General features: G+C 56.4%; 6 protein-coding genes across 6 annotated transcripts in view; 4 read left to right on the top strand and 2 right to left on the bottom strand.

The window, feature by feature from the left end:
* The first annotated feature begins 1,013 nt into the window (after positions 1–1,013).
* Positions 1,014–1,760, top strand: SPRG_13018 (hypothetical protein). The gene has a single exon (XM_012352213.1). The coding sequence runs from the start codon at positions 1,049–1,051 to the stop codon at positions 1,694–1,696; it is 648 nt and encodes a 215-aa protein (XP_012207603.1). The 5' UTR covers positions 1,014–1,048; the 3' UTR covers positions 1,697–1,760.
* Positions 1,761–3,795: 2,035 nt separating this feature from the next.
* SPRG_13017 (hypothetical protein) lies at positions 3,796–4,181 on the top strand (the record flags this gene model as incomplete). The annotated part of the gene is made up of 2 exons (XM_012352212.1): positions 3,796–3,815; positions 3,860–4,181. The coding sequence occupies 2 exons, from the start codon at positions 3,796–3,798 to the stop codon at positions 4,179–4,181; spliced, it is 342 nt and encodes a 113-aa protein (XP_012207602.1).
* Positions 4,182–4,658: 477 nt separating this feature from the next.
* SPRG_13016 (hypothetical protein) lies at positions 4,659–5,609 on the bottom strand (the record flags this gene model as incomplete). Its single annotated transcript, XM_012352211.1, has 1 exon — positions 4,659–5,609. One exon carries the CDS (start codon positions 5,607–5,609, stop codon positions 4,659–4,661), a length of 951 nt encoding a protein of 316 aa, XP_012207601.1.
* Positions 5,610–9,825: 4,216 nt separating this feature from the next.
* SPRG_13015 (TKL protein kinase) lies at positions 9,826–11,004 on the top strand (the record flags this gene model as incomplete). Its single annotated transcript, XM_012352210.1, has 4 exons — positions 9,826–9,855; positions 9,904–10,002; positions 10,059–10,222; positions 10,272–11,004. 4 exons carry the CDS (start codon positions 9,826–9,828, stop codon positions 11,002–11,004), a joined length of 1,026 nt encoding a protein of 341 aa, XP_012207600.1.
* A 695-nt stretch (positions 11,005–11,699) lies between these two features.
* SPRG_13014 (hypothetical protein) lies at positions 11,700–12,134 on the top strand (the record flags this gene model as incomplete). Its single annotated transcript, XM_012352209.1, has 2 exons — positions 11,700–11,750; positions 11,841–12,134. 2 exons carry the CDS (start codon positions 11,700–11,702, stop codon positions 12,132–12,134), a joined length of 345 nt encoding a protein of 114 aa, XP_012207599.1.
* A 2,522-nt stretch (positions 12,135–14,656) lies between these two features.
* Positions 14,657–16,095, bottom strand: part of SPRG_22317 (hypothetical protein) — a gene marked incomplete at both ends in the record, with an annotated part of 2,051 nt that continues 612 nt past the window's right edge. Inside the window, one exon of the mRNA XM_012352242.1 lies at positions 14,657–16,088. Coding sequence (XP_012207632.1) covers positions 14,657–16,088 — 1,432 coding nt within the window. The remainder of the gene's footprint in view (positions 16,089–16,095) is intronic.

Genomic DNA, 16,095 nt, shown 5'->3' with positions numbered 1-16,095 from the left:
CCGTGTCGTCGTCGACTGGCAGCTCGGCGGGGACGACGACCAAGGCGCCGACGCCCAAGCCCACGTCCAGTGCCGCCAGCGTGACGACGGGCCTCGTGGCGCTTGCCGCGGTCGCTGTCGCGGCCATGTAAGCCTCTATGTACTCGAAAATACGTCTTTTTGAATGGACGGCTGTCGTTGGTTTGAAACCGTCACGTTGGAAAGTGCAATGTACGTGGCACGCGGACGTGCGAGTACGACCTTTTGTGACACGATAAGGTCACTCTGCCTGGTAAGAAGGATGCCTTTGTTGTCACGGAGCCGATGGATGGCGTTCTCGGTCATGCAGTGCAGGTACCCTGTAGCCGAGCGGTTCTAGAGCACATCTACAGCTCACTGGCGCCATGCGAGCTTACGACTTCGTTGACATTGTGAGAAGTGCTCGCCACGAGTCTCTACTCATTGCCTCTCACCGAGTCGTGGTGGTTGTCGATGGGTTGTTGGAAAGTGATGGAGCAGAGGGACAATCTTTTTCCCGGCTTGGCTCCATGGCATCATAGTATTACTACCAACTGCAACTAGATACGGCATGCTAACGAGAGAGGGAGTAGAGACTGGCCAGAGACAATGTGCAAATTTTTTGCACATTTCTCTGTGGATATTTGATATCCACAAATATCAAATTTGATATCCATGAGAATGCAGGTGGGTTCTCCGAGTTGCCACAAAGCTGGCTGGACAGAGAATGCTGAGATAGCATCCACTTCCGACTCAAGCATAGCCTATGCTAGAATCTGTACTAAGCTTAGTATACGGTCGTGTACCCATGCTGCATAGGTACCGGTACGCTGCCGTATACCCAGAGACGACAAGATGGTGATCAGAGGTACGTACATCCAGTATGAAAGACTGCCGGTCGACAGCAGGTGCGGGATGAGTATGTATGCCTCGTCCTCTTCTCGGTCAGCTGTTTCATGCCCTCGGTCTGGCTCGGTGGGAGAGAAGGTGGCGTCGCCGCTCAAAGCGTTCATATATCTTTTACCCAACACCCCAGCACCCGACCCCAACCATGAAGACGACGGCCACGATGATGCTTCTTGCCTCGAGCGTTGCGCTCACGATGGCCGCGACGACGCCCGCCCCCGCCCCGACGACGGGTGGTGCCACGCCTGCTACGGCGGCGGCTGCGCTGTGCACAGCGAAAGCTGTCGACAATGCTTGGGACACCGTCGAGGACGCCGCCGAGCCGAGCGGGAAGAAGTGCGCTGTGGACGCCGGTGTCACCGAAGACGCGCTCGAAAGCATGATCGGTGTCACACCGGCGCAGTTCGACTTGATGGCCAAGTCGGCCAACTGCGCGACGTACTATACCTTTGTGCAAAAGGCGCTCGCGTCGATCCAGCCACCGTGTGCCCTCACGATGACGCCCAAGGTGACGACGACCGCCGACATGGCTGCGTATACGTTCCAGCAGTACACGGACTTTTTCAAGGCGTCGTCTTCGGCGTCGGCCAACACGACGACGGTCGCACCGGGCAGCAACAAGACGACGTCGGTGCCTGGCGCAGCTACGACCAAGCCCTCGTCTGTGTCGTCGTCGACTGGCAGCTCGGCGGGGACGACGACCAAGGCGCCGACGCCCAAGCCCACGTCCAGTGCCGCCAGCGTGACGACGGGTCTCTTGACCGTCGCTGCAGTCGCGGTCGCGGCCATGTAATACCGTTATCTACACGAAATTCATGTTTTTTGAATGGACGGCTGTCGTTGGTTTGAAACCGCCACGCTGGAAAGTGCAACATACGTGGCACGCGGACTGCATACAAGTACGCGTACCACTGCAACGGGTCGTCAGTTGTCATATTTCTTGATAGTACTGCCACGACATTGATGTGCCGTCGCTGCTCGTGTACGTCGTGAGCCATTGCAGCTTGTGACCAGCCGAAAGTCCGCATCATGAACTGGTGGCGCGCGTGCCTGCTGTTGTGTTGCAAGAACGCAAACGGGCTCCGATGCTGCGCGTGCTGCAGGAAGGCAATCTAAAACCGACTCCCGGTTCCAAGTGCGATGATATTTGTCATGCCGTCATGGATGCTTTGTATGAGACGACAACATGGATCTCTGCAGCGCGTACATGGAGTACCGCGGCTGGCACTTGCGAATCGAGGACCTCGTAACACCAAAGTGGGCATAACCTTGCCAGTGCATAGTACGCCTACGAACACATACGTGCATTGAATTTGACAGCTACGGGATGAGTTGGGATGAGACTGCTACGTGCGCGAAGATGAAAGCAAGAGCATGCAAGACAGTTCATTAATGGCCCGCGCGTTGGTACGATGGACTCGATCCTCCAATGGCATACCACGGAGCCTACACTTTGTGTGTGACGTGTTTGTGTGGCATGTTACCCCTTGCAGCATGCTACAAGGAGCACCAGTAGCATATCTGTGGTACTGACAAGCCTTTCGACCACACAAGGAGTGAATGCAACACAGCAACGATTGGTCGTAGTGCAGAGTGCAAAGCAGCTCTGAAGTGAACTAACCTAGCACCACTACCACAACTAGGCGCGGAGCCATTGAGATTGATCGCATGGCCTGCTCCGACACAACCATCAGTTGCGCCGCTCCGCAAAGGCAACCAAACGGCTGTTTATGTGCGTCCAGGAGGTCGACTAGACGTGGTTCGAGAGCCCTTTCCGTGCCCAAGCAAACTACCTTCTCATCATCATTAGCAAGCAGCGTCAAGAAGCAGCGCGGGAGAAACACCCGCGCGCGTGGAAGAACGTGGTGTCTTCTAGGATGCACCTAGGATCCTTGCCGTGTGCTCTGTCGCAGAGAGGCTGTACTGTACACCATCTTTGGTGGGTTCTATGATGGGCAGGGCGCGTCGTTGGTCTCAACGCCCCGCCTGATACGACAGCATGCACAAGCGGCTTGGCAGGAACGATTCCACGTCGACCAGATTTCCATCGACCGCGAGGCGAGTTGAAGACGATGGCTCAACGATTCACCCTTCTCCCAACTTCAACCTTTTGGCGCAAGGACGGAACGTGCGCGATCGTCCGTCGTCTGGTGCTTCTTCGAATCACACACATGCGACTCAGATCTACATTGAACCGTTGCAACATCCAGAGGGCTCCTCGGAGCTTTCAGTAGGGAGCGTTCTTGTGCCGCTACTACACTAGTTACAGCCACGTCTTGGATGCCTCACACATTCGCATGACCTCCTATCAATTGCCCTTTGTCGCGTGCTCGATGTATCATCAGGGGAGACCTCGGAACACATCGCAAGACGGCGACACCAAGTGTACATAGGAAAAGTGTCTTCAAGCTCACAAAGCGTTACCGACGCAGGGACCTGCAAGATTTCGTAGACGGTGCAGAAGAAGAGAGCGCGTCCGCGAAGCTCCGCGTGACGCCACCCATGCCACATCCCTACCACTCAGCGATTACGATCGTCGCCGCGTCGGCGCGTCTGACATCGCAGCCGACGGCAAAGCAAAAACCTCTCTGCCTAGTAGCTCCCTCTTCTCAAGAAGTCGTGAAGAGGACGCAAGGGTAACATAAAAATACAAAGACATCAAGACATCGCAAAGACACACCAGACGCGGGCACAGACGCAAACGCGTGTAGGGCGACGAGAAGGATAGATGACAGTCCCCACTTCGTTGGCAAGCCGCAGAGTGGTACCGTAATGCACTAAAGATATGCGAAATGGACCGTGGACCACGGAGCTCTCCTCGGAATCATGGTTTGCATCCAGATGCCAATGATTGCGAGGGTGCGAGCGGTGCCCCGGGTACCCGGGCGCGACATGGCCGCGTGCCCCGGGGCGTTGGCCGGAACAAACCGCGCCCGGTTCAGTTTGCAATTCGAAGCGTCATGCACACGTCCCCGGCGTCAAGTCCGCGCCGCTACAAGCGGTACCTCACAGAAGAGACTCTCGAGCGCAACCGGGAGCGGTCGAAAAAGTACTATGCGCAAAACCGCGCCAAAGTGCTTGCAAAATTAAAGTCGAATTATGCCAAGAAGCGCGAGGCCGAGACCGCTGCGTACTGCGAGAAGCACCGCGGGTTCTTCCTCAGCTACTTTCAAGTCGACCCGTTGGCGCCGACAAACAAGGACACGGAACCCCCGTCGTCACCACCCCACCCCACCACCACCCTCAATGCGCTCGACCTGGCCTACATTTTGAACTAGCGTACATAATATATACACTATTTAGTTATTTTGTGGCGGACAGACAGCGCAACACGGACACGTCGGACCGTCGACACTGCGGAAAGCTCCTCGCAAACGTCCATCGCTGTATCCATGTCCCCGACGTCTGCAGTTTTTGAAAGATTTGGCGCGACCGAATGGCCATTCATGCTTATGATATTGGGTTGGTGTGCGGAAAGACGCACACTGCGCTGGACGAGCCGATGCATAAAGGACAGGCGGTCATGTGTACTTGGACAATAACGACATTACAAGAACGGTTGACAGGGACCGGGCGCTCTGCGCACGCACTGGCGCCGACGACACCCCAGATTCTCAGTGTGGCGGAACATCAGTGGTGTTACATAGCCACAACATCGGCTTTCCCACTGATTTAATAGTTTTACCCCATGGTTGTCACCCCCTGGTTTTACCCACTGGTTTCGTACTACTAGTACACACGAATCGTTACATGAGTTAGAGTAGGTAGAGAGCGACGGTGGCATTTCTTTGTTCCTCAATCTGGGCTTGGAGGAGCGCGGCATTTTCTTCGAGTTTCGACTTCAAATCCTTCACGAGACTGGATTCCGCCGAGTTGGGCAATGTCGACAGGATGCGGCGCACGGTCGTCTGGACGTCGTTCATGCCGCACATGGCCGTGTAGTTGGTCTTGGCGAGCGCGAGCCACCGGTACCATTCCTTGGTCATGGCCTCGACGAGCAAGTCAGTGTCTTCTTGGGCGACGGCCATGAAGCTTGCCTCCGAGATCTTGTTGGGGCCAGCGATTTTGTAGCAGTGCTCCTTGAACATCGCCCAAAACATACGCACGTCTTCAAAGCACGTCTTCATGCGACCGAGCGCCGTTATGGTCATCTCGAGCTGCGCCAGGGCTCGGCAACCGTGGGCGGGCTTCTCTTCGGCCAATCGCACGGCGCAGCTCATGTGAGCGTTGGCTGTTAGTACCTCATTCAATCGGGCCATGCCGTCGCGCCAGAAGGCGATAACCTGTTTCTCGTGAGCAGATGCCACCTCTTCCGAGCGTGCGGCGAGCGTGGGTAGCGCCTTTAGCAGCGCTTTTGCGTCGTCGCATTCGTGTTTCTGGAGGCAAAAAAAAGCCAGCTTGAGGTGCTTGAGAGCTTCCATTGACGTTTGAAGGTGCGTGGAGCTCGCACTGCGTAGGGCGTCGACCAGCGTCTGGTACTTGATCGCGAGACCGATGATCGACGCGTGGTAATTCTGGCCATGCGACGCAACCATTGCACACTCGAGGAGACGTGCAATGTCGTGGAGCAGCCCGATGCATTCTGGCATGCGCAGGTTTCGCTCTGCGGCGACGACTTTCTGCAGGACGTTGGCGTCCGCGAGTACCGGCTCGACGTCCGTCTTGTAATCGTTGAACGAGCCAAACGCACGCGTCGGGTCAGCCATGGTCGCAAGTTGGGAACTGCGATCTGCTCGGTGGCCGAATGAATGATATACTGTATCAATCAATCACAGCAATGCACCGAGAAGCTTGAATCCTCGGAGCATTTTGGACTTGACAATATGTGTCGTGAACGCATCGTACTCCACGGACATTCGTTTGCGATTAGGCCATAGCTCATGACGACACCCTACATAGCGTGTTTTGAAGCTCTCACCAATGCGCAGTGCACGATGGATAACCTGGACCCAACACGATCCATTCTCTTTCAAGACCCCACCGAGTACAGTGCACTCTTCCCGTAAAAGAGAGGTCCAACGGTGGCGTGATGGGCAACCTCGCAGCTGCTGGAAAGCGCGCCACGAGATCACAGACCATTCGATCCACGACCTCCTTGTAAGCTACAGCCAACGCGACTCGGCTCTCCAGGTAGCTCTCCCAGACGCGGCGCGTGTGGTGCGGCGAGTGTGACGTTTCCAGCTTGACAACTGCCTTGCCGCGCCATCTTTGTTCTGTAGTATTACACTGTACAACTACAATCGCATTCAAAGTGCAGACGCATAGATAGTATAGTATCGAGCTACTTGAAGCTTGCCACAAACTTGGTTTCAGCAGTCTGCTCTTGAACGACGCCAAGGTCAACGTCGAAGCAACCACCTACGTACTCGACCCGCATTGAAAACGATACAAGAAGGACGACCTGCTGCTGTAGAAGAACCAGACACTACTGCGCGTGGCCCTTGACAAGAAGCACGACGTCGTCGCTCAGCTGTTGCACGACCATCTCCGTCGCCAGAGACAAGCCAAGGTACCAACTCGCATGCAAACGAGAGAAATGTTGACGGCTTGCTATCGCTATCGCTAGCTGGGGCAGCGCTGGAGGACGGACGACTCTCGGACGCCAAGACCCTCTTGTCACAAGACACGGTCGATGCCACTCTCTTCGACGACGTACGCAATGGCATGTTTACGATCCATGTCTCCTATACCAGAAAACCTGTAGACGGATCGGCCACTGCTGCACCGCGTCACCGCGACGGGGGACCTCGAGCTCCTGCAGAAGGTCCTTAAGAAAACAAATGTCAACATTGACGCAACCGACAAGGTACACACACTACCGCAAACGTCAATGACAATATCGTCCATACCATTGTAGCAAGGAAAAACGGCGCTCGCATCGATTGCCGCCAAAGACGCCGGCAGTGTCGTCCGCGCCCTTGTCAACGCCAACGCACGTCTGGACCTGCTTGACGAGGTAGCACTTTGCAGTGCATCCTTTCGCAGTGTAAGAAAACGTTTAGGGCTCGGTGGTTCAAAATGACGGGTTTGGCGCGCTATTGCTGAATGCAGCGTCGACCAACAAGGTTCACGACGTCAACCAGCTCCTTCGTGCCGGTGTCTCGCTCACATCGTCCAACAACGTACCGCACTTCGCCACTTCAAATCCCATAGCGTCTGCACTTTAGAACGGAGAGACGGCGATCCACGTGGCGGCTGCAAGCGGCAGTACCGCCGTGGTCCAGCGGCTACTTGAAAAGGACGCCTCGCTCGCGCATCGCCGCGATGCGGTAGGATCCATCGTTGGTTGTTACCATACCGAATGACACGTATCACTTGTCGTTAGCGAGGCAATCTGCCGCTGCACAGCGCGGTGACCAGCGGCCAAGCAGGCATCGTCGACGTCCTTCTCAAGAGAGCGACCCACATCGACCTCACGAGTACAAACAACGTACGGTCGCCACTGCTCTCGCCATCTTGAGTACTATCGGTTGCCGTGTTGTATAGGAAGGCTGTACGCCGCTGGATGTCGCCGTCCAAAGTGGCCACGCTGCGATGGTCGCGCGGTTGCTGAAGGCCCAAGCGTCGCTTGGCCCTGCGCCACACGTATGCCTCTCCGATGCGCTTCGTACAGCACCGTGACGCGTATGGTAGGAGGGATGGAGCCTTCTGCACAAGGCTGCCTTCGCCGGAAACCGCGACGTCATCCAAGTCTTTGTCAAGAACAGCTTCAACATCTTTGCGACAACGACGGTGTGTTGTGCAAGCCAACAATCAAGGCTTTTCATCGACCACTTGACCATCCACGTAGGTGGGCGAGACACCGTTGGCGCTTGCAGCAAAGCAGCAACACGCTCGTAACGTCCTGCAGACCTTGCGCGATGCGGAAGCCGATGAGAAGCAACTCTTTTTGGCGGCCGTGCGCGCTGGCGTCGACGACGACGTTGAACGGTTTGTGGCGAAAGGCGTCGATGTCAACACGACAGACGCGGTGCGTGGTCGAGCCGACACATTCCAGGTCATTTGCATCGTTGCACTAGACCACGGGCTTTTCTGCACTGCGATTGGCGGTTGCTGCCAAAGCGACACGCGTGGTCGAGCGACTATGGCGCGCGGGGGCCAGAGTGGGCGCGTCGGTGCGTTTTAGTTATTGCACCCTCCCGCGCCTTTCGTGTTGCTCATGGCCATGGGTTAGGAGGGCTCGGCGCTCGTGTCTCTGGCGGCCAAAAGTGGCCACGCAGACACGGTCACGTTGCTGTTGACGATGCTTGCCCCCGAAACGATTGCGGCAGCTATCGCAGCGAGCTACATCGAGGTCGTCAACAGTGGCCACACCGAAGTTGCTACCGTCCTTCTGTCGTACGTGCAGCGATGCGCAGCATCGGCAGAGCACACCAAGGTCCGTCAACTTTTATCACCCATGGGCATCTCATATGGATGAGGTTTAGATGCTGGCCATTCTGGCGGCCGCTGCCGGTCAGGTGGCGGTGCTGCAACGACTCCTCGCTGACGATATCAAGCGCTTGACGGACACTACCGTACGCTCTCTAGCTTCTCAACTCGGGTAGCACACGTCTGGTGCAGGACCGAGGCAGAACGTTGCTCATGCTTGCCGCTGCCAGCAACAGTGTCGAGATCGTCGAAATGCTTCTGTCTCTGCTTGCTCCCGTCTCCGAGGCGAAAGACGCGACGTACACGTCGTTGAAGGCACATCGTGTGGTCCTCCAAGCCGCCTTGACTCATCTCATGGCCCGCAACGAGGTACTGTACATCCTTGGGCCAACGGGAATTGGACTCACGACGTCGGGTTAGGACCGCAAGACTGCAGTGCAGCTCGCAACGAGCAAACATGTGAAGGCCCGCCTCGAAAGCTTTACCAAGGACACTCAGGATATGCTAAAGAGTGTGGACAACCAGATAACATCCAAGGTGCGTCGGGCCGTTGTTGTTGACAGTGCCGTTAGGGGCTTGCGTAGGAAGCCGCACTCGCAGAGGCCATGCGTGTGGGCCATTGGACGACCGCCACAACCCTCTTGCACGAAGGCGTCGTTGCCGACAACGTAGTACGGCGCCTCGACCTACCACGTGAGTTTCGATCTTTTGCTCGTAGCTCAAGGTGGTCGACCGAGTTGTCGCAGCGGAGGATGCCGACTTGCTCCTGGCGCTCCTTGGCGGTGTCACGGATGAGACCAGACGCAAGGTTCTACCATCTTTCTTTTGAGCGCCATGCTGACCCGCGCTCCCATGTACGTAGGTTTACCACACGGTGCTGGCGGCTGCCGTGGCCAAGACCAAGGCCCGACTGGTGTTGCGCCTTCTCCATAGTATCAGCAACATCAACATGACAGTACCCGCTTCACGCAGCCGCACACATCGTTCTAGCAGATCGATATCTGTGTAGATGGACTTGAGCAGTCTCTTGCACGACTGCGTCGAGACGGACCAACCGACGCTGCTCACGCTCCTCCTTGCAAGCCCCTTTGTCAACATCAACGCTACAAACCAGGTACTCGGCTTGTACTTGGTCACCCTTTGCTGACGATTGCGTCGTAGGAGGGATATACGGCGCTGGCGCTGGCAGTGCACTGCAACCGCAGTGCCATGGTCCAGCTGCTTTTGAGCCTTGACGCCGACGCGTCGATTCCGCTGCCCTCGGCAAATGGCGTAGACAGCTAGATGGCATGACGTTCTCGGCTTTACAGTGACGTAGGTGGGCATGTCCCTACTGCACGTCGCGACGCAAGGGCTACCAGAGACACGCGGTATCCGGGACGCGCTCTTGGCGGCCTTTGGTATCGTTCTGGACGACACAGACCCGGTACCTTCTGTCTCTCTATCACGATTTTAGCTCACAGATTCGACAAATTGCAGGAGATCACCAACAAAGCTTTGCTGCGGGCCGTCGTGGACGGACGCGAGGTCGCTGTTCGTTGTCTTTTGGACATGGACGTCGACGTCTGGACCATGCAGCCGGTGCATATTTCAGCTGCAGGTTCCTGGGCCGAGTGTCTGGGTTTATAGGAGCAAGATGATAAGACGCTACTGGCTGTGGCGATCCAACGCGGCCACAACGCTGTCGCGCAAGTGCTCTACCCGCGCATGTACCCAACGCCAGCCTTGGTACTCTCGTTGAAAGCTATTCGTGTTTCTGCAAATGCTAATGTTTTGTCAACTAGATCCTGGCCACCGACCTCCGCGTCAGAGCGGCCATCTTTGGGACGCCCAACGTGACCGTCTATACGGCTTCGTACCACGGCAAGGACGTCGTCTTAAAAGGCCCCAAGTTCCCCAACAAGCGCATCATGACAGAATTTCAAGGCGAAGTCGCCGCCATGCGAACGTAACCTATCCCTCCTTTCCCTCTTCTCTTCACGGTCTAGCGCGACTAGGGCCAAGTCGCCCTACTTGATGCCGTTGATCGGATTCCTCGACAACCAGTCGGCGGCGCCCCACACGTTCAAGCCGCGCGGGCAGCTGTACAGTCCGACCATGGTCATGGAGTACATGGACCTTGGCGACTTGCACGCGTACATTCAGGCCAAAAAACACAAGGTACCTGTGGAACTCGACCTCTCGACGATCGACGTCGCGCTTGTGCTGGCGTTGGCTCTCGTGGATCTGCACGCCCGCGGTCTCATCCACCGCGATGTCAAGAGTCTCAACATCTTTCTCTCGACGACGCACTATGTCCGGCTCGGCGACCTTGGCTCGGCGCGGACGCTCGACACAGACAGCGTCATGTCGTCCAACACCGGCACCAAGTACTGGATGGCGCCCGAGGTGCTTCGCGTGCCCGGGCATGGAGGGGAAGGCCGACCGTACACGACGGCCGCCGACATCTACTCGTTTGGCGTCGTCTTGACCGAGCTGGACACGCTCTCCGAGCCGTATTCACATGTCCCGGTCGAGAAGCGCGGCGCGATCGAGGAGAACGTTCGGTTGGGCAAACTGCGTCCGAAAATGAGTGCAACGTGCCTGCCCTGGCTCCCAGACCTCGCGAACAAGTGCTTGGCCTTTAACCCGAGAGCGCGCCCGACGGCCGCCGCCATTGTCGACGAGCTCCTCCTGCAGCGCAAGACGAAGGGCAATGCGTCTGCCAGCGCTGGTGGTCTACCGCCGTAGGTGCCAGACGGGAGCTGCGAGGTAGGCAAAAACATCTCGTCACGTCTTGGATGCTGACGGTGCACTTGCTCCTAGGTCGCGTAAGCCACTGCCGAGGCAATATACCACCGCGCTTACCGCTACGGGTTAGTTGGTTGCTCCTCGTTGTCGACCTCTTTAATCTGAAAGGAATGTGCTCGTTGTAAATAGCCGGATAGGCTTGCGGCAGGGGATGGTTGCGGCATACTACATGTGTATTAGCAGCAGGTTTTTGACGAGCTGGGTATGCTTGGCGAGCGTGTGGCGCAGCGACCCTACCCCTGTCGTCAATTCAAGGTGGATACCCTTTCGTGATGTACACCCTATGAAGCAAAAACCAGCATGAAAACCAGGAAAGTCATGCCATGTTGCACAATTACCGCGCACTGCTTGCACAAGATCGCCACGTCATATCGAACTTCATCCTTCTTCTCTTCCCTTTCTTCGATGTAAGAGGCACACGTTTGTGCTAGTCCCACCATTGAACGGGTAGTCGCCCTTTCTATAATGTAGTACTTGGTAGGTTGGCTGGTGTGACGAAAACGCAGCTGAGAGGATAGCGGCGTCTTCTTCTGGACACGTGGGTTCATTTTGTGTTGCAAATCGAAGTCGTTGTATATCGGACCATGCCACATCGCACACCTCGCAAGACGAAATGTCCCTAGTCCGCAGCTCCCATGAGCTACGAGCGTCCGTCCTCCGTCCGACCCCGTGGCGAGAGTCCCACGGTGCGCGGACCACCGCAAAAAAGCCTTCCAATTCCTTCGAGTGTTCACATTCAGATTTGAACCACGTGGGCCATGGCGACGAGGCGCGAGCTATCAGACGAGACGCTTGAGCGCAACCGCGAGCGTTCCAAGCAGTACTACGCCATGCACCGTGACAAGGTGCTCGCCAAACTCAAGTCGAAATATGCGCAGAAGCGCGAGGCCGAGACGAAAGCCTACTACGAAAAGCACCGGTGCTTTTTCGAGAGCTATTTTAAAGTCGATGTGCCGACTACGACACGTGAGCTCCCGTCGACCAGAGGCAACGAAAGTACTACAGCGTTATCGACGCAAGAGAGAACGACGGCCGCGGGACCTCTGGATTTGTCCTTCATTCTCAATTAACCTCGTACAACTATATATGAACCTTTCATTTGTTGCGTTGTCGGAATCGGACAAAAAAGTGTGCGTGTTGTGTTAGGATTCTTATCCTATCGCGCATCGGCTACGTCTGGATAGTGTGCAACGATCGTAGTTGCACCACTGGATTATCCAGTTTACATAATGAACCCAATACACTTTACATTTTGCCTCTGAAGACACAAGTCTCTGCCTTTGTGCGCCTGTACGGACTCTCGCAGTTCCGACATGTTGATGCTCCCAGTTTGACGCACCAGCGCGTCTGGTTCACCAAAAAACACCACTTCAAATTCGTCAATGATCGACGCACCCCACAGTGCACACTCATGCAACCGAAATGCAATGACAGTCCATTGATTATATATACCGATGAAGATGTGAGGTCACTCCCTGTACATTCAAACGACCCGTAAGCGCCCACAGCTGCCTGCATGCTGAGCAGTAGCGATGCCAAGCGTAGGTGACAACGAGGAACTAGATTGCGCCATTCGAGGACCCAAATCGCTTCGACGTACTACTATAATTGGATTGACTACGTACTGTAGAGTAGCTGCCAATGCGATATGGGACACTATAGCACAACCCACTGCCTGGCCCACTGCTGTCGGACCATCGGTGCTGCGCGTCAGAGCTACTATTGCTGTATGTCAACTCCGCTAGGAAATGGCAATGTTGAACGTCCTGGTGCCTCGTACCTGCATTTGCCTCACAAGGGGTCACTTTGGCACTCGAGGGGAAGGAAGATTCTAAGGTACATTAATCAATCAAACGTGTTTGCGTTGAGATCAAGGCAGCAAAAACTAACCCAAAGACTGCGCATACGTAGTGAGTGCTACGCCTGAATGCATGGGAGTCGGCACTAGCACTTGGTCGTTGGGAGTGAGCTGCGAACAGAAAGATCCGTCCCGTGGTGGACCCCACTCGCCGGGTGATCCAAAAGTACCTGAACAAGCAAACGGTGAACGGACGGGTAACGCAGCCGGGGTCCTGAATTTGAACCCGCAACTGGTGTTCGAGCTGTCGCATGAAAGATGTAATAAGAACGCGCTCGTTTGATAAACCCATACAACAACGCCCAACGAGGTTTCTGCGCCGTGGGAACGGTTGCTTCTAGTGGTGGAGTGCGGAGTGTCGAGCATGATGCGTGAATGATTGCGGGGAAGCGAGGTAGGTACGTCAACAAACAGTGTGGTGGCTGCAGTGACACGACAACATGACGACACCCTAGCGCCTCACTGTTCCTGATTAGCTAACCGAGCCAAATACTGGGCCACGTTCATTGGCCACTTGCAAAGCAATATCTGAGATATGATTGGCGGTTTTGAATACCGCACGCGCATTGGTCGAGAGTGGTCGGGCTGGCGATCTTGATCTATCCATCCGGAGCGCCTTACCACCGGCAATCACGAGAAGAATGAGCAGCCGAGGTATCCGGATATACTTTCGAGTGCCACAAGCCTTATACAGTTATATTGCTTGCTAGACGCCAGCTAGACGCAGTAGTTGAGCCTTCACATTTTGTACCATAGTGGAGAGTGAGTGAAGGACCACCCGACGTGTCTTGACCGCCATGACGACGGTCAAACTTCCTGGTCGCCTCGGCAATGCGCTGTCGGATTCTGGTACGTGCAGCTGCCGTCATCATCCGAACAACACCCTGGATATATCCAACATTGCATGGATAGTGCGTCCAGGATACTCGACACCACCCAACAAGCTCGACACCGAGTTGTTCGTTGCAATTTCAATGGGCCATCATGATCCAATGCGATGCTAGAAAGACATACACTCTGCAACGAACGTTTGCTAACCGACGTGCTTTCCAGGGTGTCCCAGCCGGTTTTGGCCCAAGAAACCGGTTGTCTTGCCCTTTTTCCCTTTGCACTTTCAACGCGCAGTCTGTCTGCATGCTGCACTTGGCAAGGTCGTCCATGGAAGAAACACCAACTCCCTCGAAACGAACGCTGTCGTCGCAGACACGCGAGCGCAATCGCGCCCGTGCACGCAGGTACTATGAACGCCACCGCGAACTCGTGCTCGCCCGACTCAAGGCGCGGTACGAAGCCAAGTGCGCGCGGCAGCGAGACGAACGACGCCAGCGAAAGCACGTGCGTTTGCAAACAATGTGGCGACGACATCCCCCGATTGACCGCATGTGCCTGGCCTTTCTCCTCAACTAGTCGGCTCGAAACTCGTCGGCTCGAAACGCCTTGTGTGAATTAAAGACAACTTGTACATTTGATTTCGCATGCGTAAACGTGGTGCAGACAAAACCGAGGCGGCTGCCGACAACGTCCGTCGCCCTATGTTTTCGTACAGGCGGGACACTTCCGAACGACTCGGCGGATCGAGACCATCAGTCGATTCGCACGGCGTCTATTGAGTGCAGTACATCGTCGATACGAAAGCCATCCATCACAGGCCAAGGACTTGGTGCATGCATTGGTTTGATGTGCCACCACACGACCCCAAATCAACAAAACCCGAGGTATAGCTTCCTAGCACTATTACATTTCAATGGTTAAGTCTTCACACCGACCGCGGCGCTGACGTTTGGCTGCGTGTCGGTCTTCGTCGGTGGCGTCCAAGGCCGCCAGGCCGGCCACGTCCAAAGCGTGCTCGTAACATATCCAGTGGCGAGGCTTCTGCAGCACGACGTGGGACCCCGTCGGACTCTCGTCGATGGCAACGCCTTCGGACGGCAAGCGCTTCTCGACAGCGCTGAACAAGGGGCAGAGTCCAATGTGGGGCAAGCTGAGCAGCGACCGCGTTTCGTCCGACAAAAAGCTTGTGATTGCAGTGCATTGGACGCAGTCGCACGGCAGCTGGACGCTTGGAATGACCCAATTTGGGCGACTGGGCGCCATATCGTTGGCCAGGTGGCGTTGCAGCACGGGGCGCGCCAGCGTCGCCAGCCATCTCGCGAGATCGTCGTCGTCGTCTCGCACCATCTGATGAAGCGGCACGAGGACGTAGCGAGCGAAGGCAACGTCGTGGAGCTGACGATGCGTCGCCACGGCGCGTCGCCACATGTCCAGCGGTCCGTCGAGACGACGCAGGAGCAACAGCATCGCTTGTAGCACCGCAAGTTCGTCCCGCAACAGCATTTCAACCACGTCAGGCGGGTTCTCGCGCATCTCTTCATGGTCATGGTCCTCGTCGACGTCGTCGGCCAGGAACGCCGTGACAAGCGTCAACAGTGGGTCACGGAGCACAGTCAGTGTCGGCGCATCGTCGAGGAGCTGCAGTAGAGCCGGCAAGATGAACCGCCCAAGCCACGCCTGCGCGTGCTGCAGTACCAGCGGCAACGCATGGGCAGCTCGAGCGACACGAACAACCGCGGCCAGCACTGTATCGTCGAGGATACCGTTGAGACTCGCCAAGCAGCCTGGAAAGGTCGCAAATACCGTCCGGAGCCAAGGACGTAGCTGCAAGTACGCGGTGTCGTCCGTGTTCAAAAGCGGGTCGATTGCAACGGCGACGCAACAAATCGGATGGAACGCAGTCGGGTACTTCGTCAGCAGCGTCGATAGCGTCGACGCGCGGTATGCATCCACATGTCGCACGAGACTCGGCGGCAGCTTGGCGCCGAGCCACGTCGCATTCGCCTCGGCCGTCAAGCCAAAGTACGCTTCGAGGACAAGCCCGTGGTGGAGGAGCGCTGATGGCACCGACGTTGGCGCCTCGGGCATCGACACGAGCGCGTGGAGAAGCGCATGCCAGCAGTCGAGGAGGCCCTCGCGGGCACATGGCTGCGTGTGCAGTGCACTGCGCGGGTCGGCGAGATGCCGCAAGAGCTCGGCGCCCTTGGCCGCGCCCAGCCACGTGGCGCCGGCGCGCGACAGCAGGTGCTGGAGTGCGTCCTGGAGCGGCATCCAGCCATACGTCTGCAGCGCGTGCGTGATCCATGCCGCCATGGCATCAAAGTAATAGACGTCGCTCAAGT

Source organism: Saprolegnia parasitica (assembly GCF_000151545.1).
Source record: "Saprolegnia parasitica CBS 223.65 unplaced genomic scaffold supercont2.94, whole genome shotgun sequence".
Taxonomy (NCBI): domain Eukaryota; phylum Oomycota; class Saprolegniomycetes; order Saprolegniales; family Saprolegniaceae; genus Saprolegnia; species Saprolegnia parasitica.
The sequence above is the reverse complement of the archived record's forward strand: the minus strand, read 5'-3'. Positions and strand labels throughout refer to the sequence as shown.